Source organism: Camelina sativa, chromosome 2, assembly GCF_000633955.1.
Source record: "Camelina sativa cultivar DH55 chromosome 2, Cs, whole genome shotgun sequence".
Taxonomy (NCBI): domain Eukaryota; kingdom Viridiplantae; phylum Streptophyta; class Magnoliopsida; order Brassicales; family Brassicaceae; genus Camelina; species Camelina sativa.
In genome coordinates, this window is record NC_025686.1 from 28,318,919 (window position 1) to 28,332,677 (window position 13,759).

The 13,759-nt window shown below is 38.9% G+C and overlaps 5 protein-coding genes across 8 annotated transcripts in view; 3 read left to right on the top strand and 2 right to left on the bottom strand.

Moving 5' to 3' along the window:
• LOC104744524 (telomere repeat-binding factor 2) overlaps positions 1-648 on the top strand; it is a 3,486-nt gene extending 2,838 nt beyond the window's left edge. Inside the window, exon 7 of one of the 3 annotated variants that reach the window (XM_019238922.1) lies at positions 321-648. In XM_019238922.1, the coding sequence (XP_019094467.1) occupies positions 321-324 (4 nt within the window). In that variant the 3' untranslated portion in view covers positions 325-648. Of the gene's footprint in view, positions 1-7 lie in introns of all 3 variants that reach the window. The other 2 variants (XM_010465595.2, XM_019238927.1) reach the window with 2 other exon arrangements.
• LOC104744515 (pentatricopeptide repeat-containing protein At5g67570, chloroplastic-like) lies at positions 590-4,885 on the bottom strand. The gene is made up of 9 exons (XM_010465585.2): positions 4,255-4,885; positions 3,979-4,170; positions 3,742-3,823; positions 3,436-3,627; positions 3,220-3,333; positions 3,014-3,107; positions 1,843-2,000; positions 1,355-1,762; positions 590-1,282 (listed from the first exon to the last, which is right to left on the bottom strand). The coding sequence occupies exons 1-9, from the start codon at positions 4,833-4,835 to the stop codon at positions 695-697; spliced, it is 2,409 nt and encodes an 802-aa protein (XP_010463887.1). The 5' UTR covers positions 4,836-4,885; the 3' UTR covers positions 590-694.
• Positions 4,955-7,020, bottom strand: LOC104744505 (ADP-ribosylation factor-like protein 8A). Its single transcript, XM_010465572.2, has 6 exons — positions 6,627-7,020; positions 6,046-6,127; positions 5,919-5,951; positions 5,700-5,821; positions 5,442-5,603; positions 4,955-5,357 (listed from the first exon to the last, which is right to left on the bottom strand). Exons 1-6 carry the CDS (start codon positions 6,662-6,664, stop codon positions 5,240-5,242), a joined length of 555 nt encoding a protein of 184 aa, XP_010463874.1. The 5' UTR covers positions 6,665-7,020; the 3' UTR covers positions 4,955-5,239.
• On the top strand, positions 8,262-10,807 carry LOC104744534. Its single transcript, XM_010465606.1, has 9 exons — positions 8,262-8,618; positions 8,693-8,880; positions 8,953-9,228; positions 9,313-9,371; positions 9,467-9,503; positions 9,582-9,653; positions 9,730-9,880; positions 9,973-10,149; positions 10,252-10,807. Exons 1-9 carry the CDS (start codon positions 8,430-8,432, stop codon positions 10,633-10,635), a joined length of 1,533 nt encoding a protein of 510 aa, XP_010463908.1. The 5' UTR covers positions 8,262-8,429; the 3' UTR covers positions 10,636-10,807.
• On the top strand, positions 11,337-13,720 carry LOC104744555. Of its 2 annotated transcripts, none has more exons than XM_010465629.2 (3): positions 11,337-11,598; positions 12,016-12,668; positions 12,759-13,720. In XM_010465629.2, exons 2-3 carry the CDS (start codon positions 12,054-12,056, stop codon positions 13,587-13,589), a joined length of 1,446 nt encoding a protein of 481 aa, XP_010463931.1. In that variant the 5' UTR covers positions 11,337-11,598; positions 12,016-12,053; the 3' UTR covers positions 13,590-13,720. The 2 variants fall into 2 exon arrangements, with proteins under 2 accessions (XP_010463931.1, XP_010463939.1); XM_010465637.2 differs by having other exon boundaries at positions 12,121-12,668.

Below are 13,759 nucleotides of genomic sequence, written 5' to 3' on the forward strand. Positions count from 1 at the left end.
ACCGTAGGAGCAAGACCGAACCCTCCTCAACTCATTTTGGAAGAAAACAACAAGAAAGACCCACCAAAACCCGAGGAGAACGGCGCCAACAGTCTCACTAAGTCCCGAGTAGACAATGAGTTACTTATGATAAAAGGTATGACAGCTCAAGAAGCTGCAGAAGCTGCAGCAAGAGCAGTTGCAGAGGCAGAATTTGCTATCACAGAGGCCGAAGAAGCAGCAAAAGAGGCAGAAAGAGCAGAAGCTGAAGCTGAAGCTGCTCAGATCTTTGCTAAGGCAGCCATGAAAGCTTTGAAGTTCAGGATCCGTAATCATACTTGGTAAAACAGAAAGAAACAACCATCATGGGGAAGTTCTATAACAGAGCAAGCCATAATATATATACATAGGGGTTTTACCGGTTTCTTATTTCAGTCTCGAGTTGGGAGATTTCTCATCACCTGCAGAGTTTAAAAGTTTCCATACCTTTCTGCTCTTTTTTGGTTAGTAGCAATGTAAATCCGCAGTTTGATCGCATATATGTTCTTTTCTCCGAGTCTCTGAGATTCTGTAAAACTGATCTTTTATTATATGTGGATGATCTGTTAAGTAACCTTGAAACTGGGTTGAGGAGAGATGAATAAGCAGATAAGTTAAGATTTTGTTTAATCTTTGTAACCATATCAAATATTTTTGAGAAACTTTACAAGCATTATCAAGTCTCTTTCTTACTACTCTCTTCCCATTCTTTCAGAATGTCATAAACTGAAAGCGAATCAGAGTCACTAGACTCTTCATCATCATCAATCTCGAGTTCTTCTAGGCCCAACGTTTCGAGTTCAGTCTTTGTAAATTCCCAAGCTTCACCATTAGCATCATTGTTATCTTCCATTGTTGTATCATGAAGAAGCAAATCTTCCTCCGGTTTCTCGCTCCGACTTTGAGTTGTTACATCTATGGGTAACAAGGGTTGTGTTGAAGAAGAAGAAGACCCACATAGAGACTTCAATGACTTTGAGAGGTTTGAGACCGTTGGTTCATTTACATAACTACAGTCAAGGAGATGATCGGAGAGTCTCTGAAGATTCCCTTGAGTAAGCCAGTCTTGATGCTCCTCGAAAAGGTCAGTCCATTCTTCTTCACTGATCTGGAAAGATGCGAGAGCCACAGTGTTAATCAGTGTGATGGCTCTTTGGTAATCACCTTTAGCTGTTGCATGACACAACAGTTCAGTGAAAAATAATGGGTGAGGGATTTCTCCATCTTCAAGAACCGCATCGAAGGCATGCTCTAGAAGACTCCACTGCATTAATGAACAAAATTAGACAACAGCTTATGCTTTTCATAAACACAAACTATAAGAAGATTTTTTTACCTTCCCGGCTCTTGATGCTTCTATAAGCAGTGATGCGTGTTTTGTTTGATCCATTTGGTAACCAGAAAGAATCATCGTCTGATACACATGCTCAAAGTATTCCCATTGCAGTGATCTAGCTGAAGCTTCAAGCATGAAGCTGTATGTATACTCGTTTGGGACTAGATGAGTCTCTTTTCTGCTGACAACCTCTTCAAATAATTCTTTAGCTTCTGAAAACATATCATTCCTTCCGTAAACTCTAAGCATCATGTTCACAGTTCCTATATTTGGGTCGCATTTATCTTCCATATACTGGAATATAGCCATGCAATCATCAACATGACCACCATTCAATGAAGCCGCTATGAGTCCTGTGAATGTAATCTCGAGCGGCTTGCAATTTTCAAGTCTTTTCATCCTCCCCACCTGCAGTATTGCATTCTGAAGAAAGTTAATTTCGCGGGGTTCTCCGAGAATCGAAGAGGGTAAAGTATGAGAGAACTTGCCTCGAGCATTGCATCACCCCAACGCCCATTGTTGCACAGACAGCATGCCAATTCATAGTAAACTGAACCTGTTCCTATAACTCCCTTTTGTTCCATATCTCTGACTGCTTCAACAGCTTCCTCGATTTTGCCTTCTCTCCAGAGAGCTCGGACAAGAACTGAAAAAATCAAGCATGCACTATAAGCATCATATCACCTTATAGATACCAAAATGAAGAAACCTAAAAAAACAGAGAGAGTCAATAGATACCCTTGTATGTAATTGCTTTTGGAGCTTCGCCACTGCTTTTCATCTTCCTAAAGAAATCGTGAACACGATCATACTTCCCTGACTCCAGCATAACCTGTCAAAAAAGACAGCTCCTGATACATATTTAAGGGTACCCACAACTACTCCACCGCATCTTACTTAAAATTATGTANGAAGCTTCAAGCATGAAGCTGTATGTATACTCGTTTGGGACTAGATGAGACTCTTTTCTGCTGACAATCTCTTCAAACAAATCTTTAGCTTCTGAAAACATATCATTCCTTCCGTAAACTCTAAGCATCATGTTCACAGTTCCTATATTTGGGTCGCATTTATCTTTCATATATTGGAATATAGCCATGCAATCATCAACATGACCACCGTTCAATGAAGCCGCTATAAGTCCAGTGAAGGTAATCTCGAGTGGCTTGCAATTTTCAAGTCTTTTCATCCTCCCCACCTGCATCATCGCATTCTGAAGAAAGTTACTTTCGCGGAGTTCTCCGAGAATCAAAAAGGGTAAAGTATGAGAGAACTTGCCTCGAGCATTGCATCCCCCCAACGCCCATTANAAACATAACGCTACCTCCATTGCAAGCCCATATGTAGCTCCATTAGGCCTCAGACCATTTTTTCTTAACTCTATAAATACCCATGAAACAGCCTTCCATTGGAGTGTTGGAACACAAGCGTTCAGAATCTGGGAACCAGTTAAGCCAAGAATGGATCTAGCAATTAGATACACTGATTCGCTGCATAAAGATATGTAAAAAGTTTCAAAATTCAGAAATGNCGATTTTGCCTTCTCTCCAGAGAGCTCGGACAAGAACTGAAAAAATCAATCATGCACTATAAGAATCATATCACCTTATAGATACCAAAATGAAGACAGCTAAAAACAGATAAGAGTCAAATAGATACCCTTGTATGTAATTGCTTTTGGAGCTTCGCCACTGCTTTTCATCTTCCTAAAGAAATCGTGAACACGATCATACTTCCCTGACTCCAGCATAACCTGTCAAAAAAGACAGCTCCTGATACATATTTAAGGGTACCCACAACTACTCCACCGCATCTTACTTAAAATTATGTAAACCATTTTGTTTGTTGGAAAACAAGAACGCTACCTCCATTGCAAGCCCATATGTAGCTCCATTAGGCCTCAGACCATTCTTTCTTAACTCTATAAATACCCATGAAACAGCCTTCCATTGGAGTGTTGGAACACAAGCGTTCAGAATCTGGGAACCAGTTAAGCCAAGAATGGATCTAGCAATTAGATACACTGATCCGCTGCATAAAAGATATGTAAAAAGTTTCAAAATTCAGAAATGCACACTTACAGCATTGTACACAACCAAGTCGGGTTCAAGCACAGGATCCCAGTTCTTTTGGCGCAGATTCTTCATTAGTTTCGTCGGTTTCTGCCTCATACGCTCAATTACTTTCAGCAACTCCTTCAATAAACCCGCTTGCCCAAGAGTCACAACAATACTGTGATATGCCGCCATATCAGGATACAACTGGCGATCACCCTAAAGTGACTAAGGAATGAGAGTTAATCCACGAACTGCAACGAAAATGCTATAGTACGATGTTCATCTCTATCAACCTCATCATAAAATTGACTCAAATCGGAAGCTACTTACAAGCATCTGATTAAATATCTGAAGAGCTTCCTGAGGCCTCCTCGCAAACCCAAGAACGGACAAAAGCTTGGTGTAAACAAACCTGTAGAAACCAGTGTTGTATACAATCAGAAAACAAGCTGTATAGATTCATCCTCAAGAAACGATAGCCACAAAAGTTAAAATCTTTCGAACATCAGTCCACACTCCATCAAATCAAATGAACAAAAAGGGAACTAAATGGCCAAGAAACATCACCTGCTCCTAAGATGTTTACGCTTCTTATCAGAATACACCCAATGAACAACAGCTGAAGCTTGTTTCCAGCTCTGTTTACGTCCCAATCGATCAACAATCTTAAGCATCTGATCTTCAGTAAACTGAAGCCCTGATTGATTCATCATCCTCACAAACTTCCAATGCTTCTCAGTGATCTCTCTACCACTTAATCTAATGAACACAATCAATCAAACAAACATAAACAAAAACCTCATAACATCAAATATTCCCAGAAATTGAAATCAGGGATCAAACCTATCAACGAGAACTCTAACTGCTTCTCCTTCGTTACGCCACCGCTTCGCAGGATCAAACTCTCTGTCCATATCATAGTCTTCCACATCAACGTCGTCTTCAAGAACCCAACGAAGATCCTTCTCAAGTATCTTCTTAAGCTCTTTTAGATTCTCTCTCTTCACTTCACCACCACTAACCTCTTCTCTCCTCACACCACTAACGAGCTCCTTCATCTTCACTCTCTCGATTCCTTCCCATGGATTCCCAACCATTATTAACCCACCACTGTCGCCGCCGCCACTTTTTCCAGAAATTGACCTCGTGAATTGCTTGTATTCCCGTTTTAGGGTTTGGAAACGAGCTTCTTCCTCCATGGATTGTTTCTGCGCCTCCGTGTACACCTCCGCCTCTGACTCGGTTTCGCCCTTGGTTCTACGGTTGTGTTTTTGAATTTCTTTCTTTCGGAGATTGTTCAGGATTTTAGGGGTTGGATCAACACCGTACTTGAGCAATCTCCGTTTAATCTTCTCCATATCTGGTTCAAATTCCGGCGTCACTCTTGCCGGAGATTGGGAAAATCTCACCACCGAAGCGTCCATTGTTCCGAGAGGATAGTGCAAGTGAGCGTAAAGCCTAGTCCTTTATTTTATCTTGTTGTTTTTTTGAAAATATCCGTTTTTGGTCTGAAGTTTTTCGAAATTACGAAATACGCCATATATGTTTGTCTTCTTTCAAAACATGCAATGAACTCGTAAATTGTAAAAAACTGACCCTGAGAGAACCAATCAAATCTAATATACAGACAACAGCAGCAGACACAGATGAAAGAGGATAAAGAATCAGAAGAAAAAAAAGAAAGACAAATCTTGTATTTCACAGGATGAAGAAAAAAAGAAACAACTGTCTTCTTCCACCATCATCATCATCAAAGGAGCAACACACAAGAAGGCTGAGAAAGATCAATAACTCTAGAGAGTTGACTTCTCTTCTTTTGTAGCAAAGTTTAGCTTGCTGATTTGGAGTGTTTTACAAGCCAATCAATGACTTGATCAATGTTGGTGGAGTTCTTGCAAGATATCATGAAGCAACAGACTTCTCTATCTGTGAGTGACTTGAGTCCCCTGTGCAAAAACAATGGAGAAAACATTATCAGAATCCAAGTAAAGAAGTCAGTCTTTTGTGTGTTTTCGGTTAAAAGGCTTTACATTTCCTCGGTTAAGGCTTCTTTGGATAAAGCTCCAGGCTTGTCGATTTTATTCCCAAGGACTAGAAGAGGGATACCACTAAGCGACGTCTTGCTCAACAAATCATGGAGTTCACTTTTGGAGACACTAAGGTTGTCAGGATCAGCAGCATCAACTACATACCTGAAATCAGAATCAGCAAGAACCAAATTGTGGCAAGAGTCAGGAGTTTTAATCATCTGAAACCTAATTGAGAATAGTAAGATATAAGATGTTTACACAATGGCAGAAACAGAACGACAGTAGCGTTCCCACATGCTGCGGAACCTAGGTTGACCACCAAGATCCCAAAGCTTAATTGTGACACTTCCTTTTGTCACTTTCCTCATGTTGAATCCGACCTAAGAAAGAATAAGAATCCTTTTTACTATTAGTCCAAGAACAAACAAATCTTTTGTGTTACTTTAACAAAACATCATAAGGAGTAATGCAACTCACCGTAGGGATCATGTCTTCACTGTATCCACCAGTCTGAACAAGGAAAGGTAAGAGAGGAAGCCATTAACGAGTGTTTAGAAGATAAATAGAAGAAATGATGGTGGGGAAGTATACTAATACTACTTACTGCAACAACGTTTACAAGTGATGTCTTTCCTGCATTTTGCAATCCTATCAATGAAAGCTCCATTTCTTGCTTGAAGAAAAGGCTGCAAAAAATGTACATTGAACCAATTGAGACTATGCAAATCGGGCAAACGTGAAGTAATCATTCGAGGAAATTTGAGATTTGTCAAACCCTTAGTTGTTGCCCTCACAACTAGTTCCGTAGGAATCTTTATATATTTCATTACTCACACCCCTTGTTAATTTTAGCTCTTTGTGCAGCTATCTTCATTTAACTAAACAACCTATCTATAGATCCCATCCCAGTTGTATTGTCTATACCTAAAACTTGATGATCAAATCTAAACGGTAGCAATAAGCTGAAAAAAGAGAGTAACTTTGTTGAGATTGATGTGATCGTGTATTTGCTATACCTAATGTCGTCGTAGAAACTACGAATCAGAATTAAAATTCAGACGAAACAGTTCTATATGTTTCATTGAACTCAAGTAACAAGAAGAAACAATCCAAATCAAAATCCCACAAACAAAGAAAAAAAATTTGAAGTAGAAGATATTAAAAAAAAAAAAAAAAAAAACTGACCTGCGAAGCCAATTGAGAAGAGCATCCCACAAACCCATATTTTTATAAGATTTATCAGAGAGAAGTCGAGTTTCCGACAAAGACAAGAGAGAGAGATTCGTAAGAAACAGAGATCGGTCTGCTAGAAATTCTCCGCCACGGATCTCTTAATGTAATGGGGGAGGGCTAAAAAAGGGAAAAGCTTCCTTCTTCCGCTCTTCGCTGCGGATATTTATTTATCTCATTCCAAGATATATTTTTCCTTTTTGTGAGTTTCTTCTTCCTGTCAAAAAAAAAAAATCGAAAACACGGCAAGAGAGATAGAGCCGGCGAATTAAAAAGTTACAGTGAATCTGAACCGTCAAACAAGTTTTGTGGGTCCTTCAACGTCGTGGGGTTTAACGGTCTAGATTTGATTTACTATTCGTTTTGTAGGGAAACTCAAGCTGTGTGTGACAGAGCGAAAATCATGGAGCCTTAAGCTATATAGTATTTATGTAAATTATATTATTTGATTAGCCAATCAGAATAAAGATTCGATTTGGACAGAGAGAGAAGTTCGGAAGAAGAATTTATTTAAAGATTTTGTCAAGAAAAACATAAGAATTTCACGCCAACCACTCGCGTTTAAGGAGTCGCGTCGTGACGAACCAATGGCATGGCGCTGCAGATTGGAAGCCTCTACTCATACGCCCCGTTTTTGTTAGGTTTCATTATGGACATTTTAGGCCCAATTGTAATAGGCCTTTTATGCATGTTTAAATTTAATTTTAAATTTTGGATGTTAATTAAGTTTAGACTGAGTAATGGCGGGTTGAGCCGGGCCCGTGCAGTAGTGCAACGCATGGGCGACTCGTGAAGGCCCAGATAGCAAGCTATCTTAACGGGCCTTCTCCCTTAAAAAATAGAGTTAATATCGTGTGAGCCGATGGCCCACATATCAGATATTAAACTGATAAGAACAGATACTACACTTGATCTTAGCCAAAAGGCCGAGAAAGGTATGAATTGTTCGGACTCATGGCCGCGTTATTTATACTACTCTTCCTTGCTTCCAACTTTCTCTTGCGAGCGATGTGGGACTTTGTAAAAGAGTGAAACAAAACAAAACTTAACCCTCTTTCTCTTTCAGCGGGTTTTAAATAAGCCGCCCACAATATTTTCAACAAGACCTGGGTTTTTATTTTACCTTGTTTGTAGAGCTTTACCTTGTTTTCAACAATATTTTCAACAAGAACTGTCGTGTTAAGTCAATGACTCAATGTCATCTTAAGGTTTTTTAATAGCCAGCCATGAGACTGTTTTCATAAAAGCGAAGAACATTGAGCTTCTGTAATCTGTATTCTGAGAGAGAGCGGATCTCTTTCAAGTGAGAAAGATGTTTACTTTCAAAAAAGAGCTAATTAATTCGAGCTTCTGGTTTATATAACTTACATACATACACACTTTAGTGATGAAATAAAGTGGTATGGTTTGATCCTTTTCCCCTTTTAATTAAAAAGTAAACAACAACAAAAAAGAGCCGAGTCAAATAAAAATCCAGAGAAAACGGCTCAAGATACGTTACTCAAATCACTCTCCTTTCTTCTATTTAACAAAAAAAAAAAAGAGAGAGAACAAAAAAAAAACAATCTTTTAATTAAGAACAATGTAGCCACAAGCTATCCTTACCTTAGTAAGTAAGCCAAATACTCGAAGAAGAAAGGCAATTTTATAACCAAAAAAATATATCTCATAATAAATCTCTTTGTTTTATTCAAAGAAATCCCCAAAAATAGGACAATAAACAAAGGAACATGATTTTCGATCATCAACTTCAACAACATGACAAAATCAAGAATACTCGGAGTTCTGTCTCAGCTCCTTCTAACGTTCGTTATCTCTCCCATTGTGGCGGTTTCAAGTTTATCGGACGGTGGAGATCATGAGAGGTTTAAGAGTCGACGCGATCCTCTTAACAGCTTTAGTCATTACAACGGAGGCTTCGATGTTCGAAACAAGCACTATTGGGCTGTGAGTCCTCTCTAACCTTCTTTTTGTTTGTCATTAACATTGTATGGTAGTTTTAAGTGTTAATGGAATCTCAGGCTACGGCATTTACGGGATTCCACGGTTACTTCGTCGCCGGATTGTTGATTATTGTCGGCGTATGTTTGGGACTTTACGTAGCTTTCTCCGACAAAAGTAGACGCGTTCCTTCCACGCGCCGTCGATATCTTAACCGTTATTATCTTCCTCTGTTGTTACTTCTCCTCCTCGTCATGCTTCTCTCCATGTAAGCTTTTACATTTTGTTTATATGGAAGTTTTTATGAAAAGGTATAAAATATGTTGGGTTTACAAAACAGGGCAACGACAGGGATAGTGATAGCAGCGAACCAGAGGTCGAAGAACAGAACAGAGGAAATGAAAGAAACCATAGACAAAGCAGGAGAAGATGTTGAGAGAAACATCCGTACAGTTATAGTGTCGTTAACTAAGATACAGTACTTGTTGCTTCCATACGATCAGAATACGACTCATCTTCTCAACGTCACCACCCACCGACTCGGAAAAGGATCTCGCCTTATTCAATCATTCCTTCGTCATAACGGTCGTTCCATTGATCTCGCCATCAAAATCTCGTATGAATATGTGACAATGACTCATATATATATATATTTTATTAATCTCCTCTGAACTCTGATTGTTCTGCTTTGTTTCTCTAGGTATCTCTCTCATCTAATGATTTCATCCACCAACTTGTTTGTGCTGCTTCTAGCATTTGGTGGGATCATTTAACATTCATTTAAATTGTGAAGATGTTATGGTGATATTGGACTGATCCTAATGGGATATTTTTGGACTTTGTCTTTGTCTCAGTACCTCTATTTCTTCACTGGCACCCTGGATTTATCATGTAAGCAATTCAAACATTGTTCTTATTAAATTCGGTTAACTTTAAATACTAATTCTTCTTCTTCATCTTCGTCCAAAGGGTGATATTCTTGTGTTGGATCATAACAACTCTTTGTTGGGTTCTAACTGGATTTGATTTCTTTATCCACACGTAAGTCAATCAGCCCTATAATCAAAATTCTCCACATGTTTCTAAACCCTAACTCCTCAATTTTCCACTCACGCAGCTTCGCAGAAGACCTTTGTTCAGGTTTCAATGGTTTCATACAAAACCCACAAAACAGCACACTGACTAATCTTTTCCCTTGTATGGATCCACTTCATTCTGACAAAACCCTAAATGAGATAAGCTTGATGATTCACACTTTCATCACCGAGGTATTAATAATGATTGATAGGTAGAAAGAGTCAAGAGTTCTTGTTAATGGTAGAATCTAAATCCTCTGTTTCTTGTTTTATTTTGCTCTCAGCTAAATTCAAAAGTAGCACAGTCAATGCGTTCTAACGCGTTGACTGATCGGAGCAGTACTGTCTCATCGGCGCCTGAATCTGGAATCATATGCGATCCGTTTGTCGGACAACAAATTAACAGCTATACGCCACAAAGTTGCTCCAATGGAGCCATTCCAATCGGCGAATTCCCAAACGTAAGTCTTTTAAATTATACTCATTAGTACCCATGCAGCCCAAGTTAAACTCATGAATCTCTCTGTAAGACATATAAGTGAACATAAAAACTCTTTACGTAGATTCTTTCGAGATTCACATGCCACGACAAAGATCCACCGGAAACTTGCAGAACCACCGGGAAATTCATCCCGGAAGCAGCTTACCTCAAGGTATATGCATACAGCAACTCAGCTCAAGGGATGCTCGACATATTACCTTCTCTTCAAAACCTAACAGAATGCCTTGCCGTAAAAGACACGTTATCGAGCATAGTCTCTAACCAATGTGAACCCTTCAAAGCTTCGATGTATCGCCTATGGGCATCGATCCTTGCTCTGTCTCTAATCATGGTGGTTCTAGTTTTGCTCTTCCTCGCTAAAGCTTTCCAAGAGAAAGGAAAAAGTTTTGCTTGGTTTTCGATTCATCCAACTTCCTCTGCAGATATACGACAAGTGAATATATAGCATACTGATTTTTTTTTGGTCTTTACATTTTTTTTTTTTTTACAAATATCATTGAAAGAATAGAGAGTGTATTAAAAGTGTAAATATGACATTGTATCAAACATTTGTAATAAGTGTGAGTGTGTGACTGAACAAACAACTTGTCTACTACATTCCAATTATTTTAATAACTATTACCAGAATACTATTTACCTTAATAAGTTGTTTGAGAACCTTAAAACAAATGATGAGAGAGAGAGAGAGAGAAGAAAGGTGGAAAACAAATGGGTCAACCACTCAAAGAAGCCACATTTCATGTGCATGACCTATTAAAAAAAAAAAAAAAAAAAAAGCTTAGACCATTACTTTATGTTAATTACTGTTAGATATTTAGATTAACAAACACTCTCTTTCTTCCTCTCTTCTTAATTTCTATTTTTGGCTGTATTAATTTCCTTTTATAATTTCTTGCTTTCTTGCTTTGTATCAACGTTGTAAAGAAAAAAAAATCAGAAATTGGTATAAAATGACAACGATTTGGATTAGATAACTATTTAAGAACATTGAGAATATAGATAATTGCACTAATTAATTAATAATAATCATCATCACTAGCTCCTTTATATTAATTATAAAATCACCGGGGAAAAAATGCCCCGAGAGAAAGCAAAGACAAGGAAGTAATCAGAGCTGAATCAGAGGAAGAAGAAGAAGAAGGAGACTAGATTGAATCATTAGTCTCGTCTTCGTTCGCACGTCGGAATCACCAAAGACCTTGAAAGATCCGTTTCAACTAGACTTCATTTTTACTCTATTTCTGAATCTCCTCAGCCAAAAAAAAAAAAAAAGATTTCTCGATTCAGCTTCCTAATCTCGCATCTGAGAGAAGTGTTCGGTTTGGTGTTTGCTTTCGGACAAAGCTAAAGAGAGTTGAGAATCTTCGAATAATGTCGGGAAGTGCCGCCGGTCTCCGAGGATTTTCAGGTACGTTTTCCGATGATTTCGCCTCCTACTTTCTCGAATTTGCGGAACTTAGTTTGAATCTGCTTTGTATACTTAAGTTTAAACTTCTGCTCAGCTGGTTTGGGTGTTAGCTTCGGATCTGAATTAGCTAGAATTGAGCTCACCAACTTTGCCAGATTTGCTTTGAATAGCTAAACTAGCTTCGAACATAACGCATCAACACTAATCCATTTCGAAATGCATCAAATCTGTGTTCATATTTTTGCCAACGAACTTCAAGATTCATTCTATCTCTGATAGCTTGATTTTTTCTAGTTTGCTGATTTAGAGTTGATGAGTCTCTTGTGGTTGTCTGAGTTTTGTTGCACTAGATATATATATATATATATATATGTATATGTTTGGATCTACAGAGTGTTGTTGTATATATATGTACAGTGTTTTAGAAGAAGACAGAAAGAGAGAGAGAGAGAGAAATGAGGATAATGAAGAACAACAACAAATACAATAAGAAACCAACATCTTTGCATTGCAATGATGCAGGAGGAGGTTGCAGATATTCATTGCTTACTATTATTATATGGACCGTCGTCGGCTTTTTCCTGGTGGCTCATCTTGTCTCGCTGTACAGCAGAAAAGATAACAACATTCACGAAGACGTTTCTTCTTCTGATCAGTTACAAGTAATGCATCATCAACATCTTCATCTTCATCATCCTGTTGTTCGTGAGCTTGTAAGAGTTGAAGAAGAGATCCTGAGAATGCCACCACCTAGGAAGCGTTCTCCTCGTACTAGTAAACGGAGATCAAGAAAACCAATCCCTCTGGTTGAGGAGTTTCTTGACGACAAGTCACCAATTCGTCATCTTTTCTTTCCCGGTATGAAAACTGCTGCTTTTGGTCCAACCAAGGATATGGGAAACGAGACTTCGTATTACTTCCCCGGTAAAATTTGGATGGACACGGAAGGGAATCCAATTCAAGCCCATGGTGGAGGGATTCTGCTTGACGAGAAATCTAACACATACTATTGGTATGGAGAATATAAAGATGGACCAACTTACCATGCTCATAAGAAAGGACCAGCTAGAGTAAGTTCCACTTTCTTTCACTTTTCCTAACTTTATGGTCCTATTAGCATTTCTCTTGTGGTTAAATTTTGGATCTTGTGTTGTCTCCAGGTGGATATTATAGGGGTTGGTTGTTACTCTTCAAAAGACTTATGGACATGGAAAAATGAAGGCATTGTACTCGGAGCTGAAGAAACAAACAAGACCCATGATTTGCATAAATCCAATGTTCTTGAGCGACCTAAAGTGATCTACAATGAAAAGACAGAAAAGTATGTGATGTGGATGCATATTGACGATGCAAACTACACTAAAGCTTCAGTTGGTGTTGCCATTAGCGATAACCCGGCAGGTCCTTTCGAGTATCTATACAGTAAACGTCCACACGGGTTTGACAGTCGGGATATGACTGTTTTCAAAGACGATGATGGTGTTGCTTACCTAATATATTCGTCTGAAGTCAATAGCGTGCTTCATATAGGACCCTTAACAGAAGATTACCTTGATGTGACGCCGGTTATGAAGAGAGTAATGGTGGGACAACACAGGGAAGCTCCAGCTATCTTTAAGCATCAGAAAGTTTATTATATGGTCACTTCTTGGTGCACTGGCTGGGCACCAAATGAAGCCTTGGCTCATGCGGCTGAATCAATTATGGGTCCATGGGAGAAACTGGGGAATCCATGTATTGGTGGTAACAAAGTTTTCCGGTTAACAACATTCTTTGCGCAGAGCACGTATGTGATTCCCTTACCGGGTGTTCCCGGTGCGTTTATATTCATGGCAGATAGGTGGAACCCGGCTGATTTACGGGACTCGAGATATGTATGGTTACCGTTAGTTATCGGTGGACCTGCTGACCAGCCTTTGGAGTACAGTTTTGGATTCCCAATGTGGTCGAGAGTATCTATCTACTGGCACAGTAAATGGCGGCTGCCTTAAAGTCATACAGATACCCAGATATGTTCTTGTAGATCTCTCTGTGCTGATCATTGTTGTTGATTTAATTTGTAGATTAGGCATTCATATACCAGTGTAAGGATTCTAATTTCTTTTACTGAAGAAGCTTTTGATTACAGCTTCAGCTTTTCAATATAAAAGGTTCAATGTTG

Bases quoted from the DNA above. Each gene is read 5' to 3' on its own strand.
- LOC104744515 (XM_010465585.2), bottom strand. From the start codon at position 4,835: ATGGACGCTTCGGTGGTGAGATTTTCCCAATCTCCGGCAAGAGTGACG. The intron at 3,824-3,978 runs GTGATGTTTCTT...TGGTTTCTACAG, and splicing joins CGTAAACATCTTAGGAGCAG to GTTTGTTTACACCAAGCTTT. The intron at 3,628-3,741 runs GTAAGTAGCTTC...TAGTCACTTTAG, and splicing joins AGATATTTAATCAGATGCTT to GGTGATCGCCAGTTGTATCC.
- LOC104744505 (XM_010465572.2), bottom strand. From the start codon at position 6,664: ATGGGTTTGTGGGATGCTCTTCTCAATTGGCTTCGCAG. The intron at 6,128-6,626 runs GTCAGTTTTTTT...CATTTTTTGCAG, and splicing joins CTTCTCAATTGGCTTCGCAG to CCTTTTCTTCAAGCAAGAAA. The intron at 5,822-5,918 runs GTGAGTTGCATT...ATTCTTTCTTAG, and splicing joins GTGAAGACATGATCCCTACG to GTCGGATTCAACATGAGGAA.
- LOC104744534 (XM_010465606.1), top strand. From the start codon at position 8,430: ATGACAAAATCAAGAATACTCGGAGTTCTGTCTCAGCTCCTTCTAACG. The intron at 8,881-8,952 runs GTAAGCTTTTAC...TTTACAAAACAG, and splicing joins CTCGTCATGCTTCTCTCCAT to GGCAACGACAGGGATAGTGA. The intron at 9,372-9,466 runs GTGGGATCATTT...TCTTTGTCTCAG, and splicing joins TGTGCTGCTTCTAGCATTTG to TACCTCTATTTCTTCACTGG.
- LOC104744555 (XM_010465629.2), top strand. From the start codon at position 12,054: ATGAGGATAATGAAGAACAACAACAAATACAATAAGAAACCAACATCT. The intron at 12,669-12,758 runs GTAAGTTCCACT...TGTTGTCTCCAG, and splicing joins ATAAGAAAGGACCAGCTAGA to GTGGATATTATAGGGGTTGG.